This window comes from Pterocles gutturalis, unplaced genomic scaffold (assembly GCF_000699245.1).
Source record: "Pterocles gutturalis isolate BGI_N339 unplaced genomic scaffold, ASM69924v1 scaffold20765, whole genome shotgun sequence".
NCBI classification, from domain to species: domain Eukaryota; kingdom Metazoa; phylum Chordata; class Aves; order Pterocliformes; family Pteroclidae; genus Pterocles; species Pterocles gutturalis.
The window spans coordinates 1-2,461 of NW_010146345.1; the positions used below are offsets into that span (position 1 = coordinate 1).

The following is a 2,461-nucleotide window of genomic DNA, read 5'->3' on the forward strand; positions in this document are numbered from 1 at the left end:
ATCCCCACGCCTCGCCGCTCACGTTTGGGCACCTCCAAAGACCCCAGACCCCACAGTTTCCTGGATCTGCCCCATTTTTCCCTTCCCTGGTGCCCCAAAACCCGCTGGCTCCTCTTTTTCTTTTTCCTCCTCTTTTTTCTTTTTTCTTTTTCCTCCTCTTTTTTCTTTTTTCTTTTTCCTCCTCTTTTTTCTTTTTTCTTTTTCCTCCTCTTTTTTCTTTTTTCTTTTTCCTCCTCTTTTTTCTTTTTTCTTTTTCCTCCTCTTTTTTCTTTTTTCTTTTTCCTCCTCTTTTTTCTTTTTTCTTTTTCCTCCTCTTTTTTCTTTTGTTTTTCATTAATTTTTATTTTATATTTATCTCTTTCTCCCTGCTCAGGGGTTCAGCTTTAGTCGAGGTTTGATTTTCTCTCCACCCCTGCCAGCAACAGATAATTTTAGCTTTTTTCTGGGGGTGTGGGGTCAAATATCCACCTTGGGTGCTTGGAGCATCCAGAATCATTTCGGTCAACGGGGCTGTCGGGGTTTATTTTGGGAATTACGGCTTCCTGGAGGGCTCAGGGCAGGTTTGGGGGATCCTAACCCCCCACCTTCACCCCAAAAAAGTCCTCAGCCAAGAGCCTGCGGGTGACCATTGGCGAGGCGTTCGAGCGGCTGCAAAGGGTGCCCATGGGCGAGGCGTTCGAGCGGCTGCACCGGCTGCTGCGGGAGCGGCAGAAGGCGATGCTGGAGGAGCTGGAGGCGGACACGGCGCGGACGCTGACCGACATCGAGCAGAAGATCCAGCGCTACAGCCAGCAGCTGCGCAAGGTGCAGGAGGGCGCCCAGATCCTGCAGGAGCGCCTGGCCGAGGCTGACAAACACGTCTTCCTAGCCGGCGTCGCGTCCCTTTCCGAGAGGTGGGTGACGGCGGGGTGACGCCGCGGTCCCCTGGGTTGTCCCCCGTCTCCACGGTGTCTCGTTGGCAGGCTGAAGGGGAAGATCCACGAGACCAACCTGACGTACGAGGATTTCCCCACCTCCAAGTACATGGGCCCGCTGCAGTTCACCATCTGGAAATCCCTATTCCAGGACATCCACCCTGGTGAGCGGCCAAGGGACCGCGCGGTCCTGGGAGGGGTGGGGACGTCACCAGCGAGGGATGGGGGCATCACCGGTGAGGGGTGGGGATGTGCTACGGAGGGGTGGGAATGGGGACATGCCAGCAAGGGATCAGCGGCCAGGGATGGGGACCCACCAGAGAGGGGTGGGGACGGGGACATGCCGGTGAGGGATGGGGACATGCTGGAGAGGGATGGGGACACCACCAGCAGGGGTGGGGACATAGTCGTCAAGGGATGGGGACATCACCGGTGAGGGTTGGGGACGTATTGGAGAGGGATGAGGATGGGGACATCACTGGTGAGGGATGGGGACCCACCAGAGAGGGATGGGGACGGGGACATCACCGGTGAGGGATGAGGATGTCACAGACAAGGGATGGGGACATGCTAGAGAGGGATGGAGACATCACCAGCAGGGTTGGGGACAACATCGTCAAGGGATGGGGACATCACCAGTGAGGGTTGGGGACGTACTGGAGAGGGATGAGGACATCACCAGCAGGGTTGGGGACATCATCGTCAAGGGATGGGGACATCACTGGTGAGGGTTGGGGATGTATTGGAGAGGGATGGGGAGAGGGACATCACTGGTGAGGAATGGGGATGTCACAGACAAGGGATGGGGACATCACCAGCAGGGTTGGGGACAACATCATCAAGGGATGGAGACATCACCGGTGAGGGCTGGGGATGTATTGGAGAGGGATGAGGATGGGGACATCACTGGCAAGGGATGGGGACATACTGGAGAAGGATGGGGACATCATCAGCGAGGGATGGGGACGTGCTGGAGAAGGATGGGGACATCACCAGTGAGGGCTGGGGATGTATTGGAGAGGGATGAGGATGGGGACATCACTGGCAAGGGATGGGGACATACTGGAGAAGGATGGGGACATCACCAGCGAGGGATGGGGACGTGCTGGAGAAGGATGGGGACATCACCAGTGAGGGATGGGGACGTGCTGGAGAAGGATGGGGACATCACCAGTGAGGGATGGGGACATGTTGGAGAAGGATGGGGACATCACCAGTGAGGGGTGGGGACATGCCGGCGAAGGCTGAGCACTCCGGTGGCCTCCACCCCAAGGCGCTTTGCAAACCGCTGGGACAGAGTCACCTGCCCTGGTTCTGGGCACTGTGCTGACTCTTGTCCTCTCTTGTCCCTGTGTCCCCCCCCCGCAGTGCCGGCAGCGTTGACGCTGGACCCCGGCACAGCCCACCACCGCCTGATCCTCTCGGACGACTGCACCATCGTGGCGTACGGCAACCTGCACCCCCAGCCGCTGCAGGACTCCCCGAAACGCTTCGACGTGGAGGGGTCGGTGCTGGGGGGGGAGGCGGTTGGCGGCGGGGGGCATTGC

The 2,461-nt window shown here is 58.3% G+C and overlaps 1 protein-coding gene across 1 annotated transcript in view; it reads left to right on the forward strand.

The window, feature by feature from the left end:
- Window positions 1-600: 600 nt before the first annotated feature.
- The window catches only part of TRIM62 (tripartite motif containing 62), a gene marked incomplete at both ends in the record, with an annotated part of 2,191 nt that continues 330 nt past the window's right edge, over window positions 601-2,461 (forward strand). The window contains 4 exons of the mRNA XM_010085715.1: window positions 601-636; window positions 673-893; window positions 963-1,078; window positions 2,283-2,447. Of these exons, the coding sequence (XP_010084017.1) occupies window positions 601-636; window positions 673-893; window positions 963-1,078; window positions 2,283-2,447 (538 nt within the window). The remainder of the gene's footprint in view (window positions 637-672; window positions 894-962; window positions 1,079-2,282; window positions 2,448-2,461) is intronic.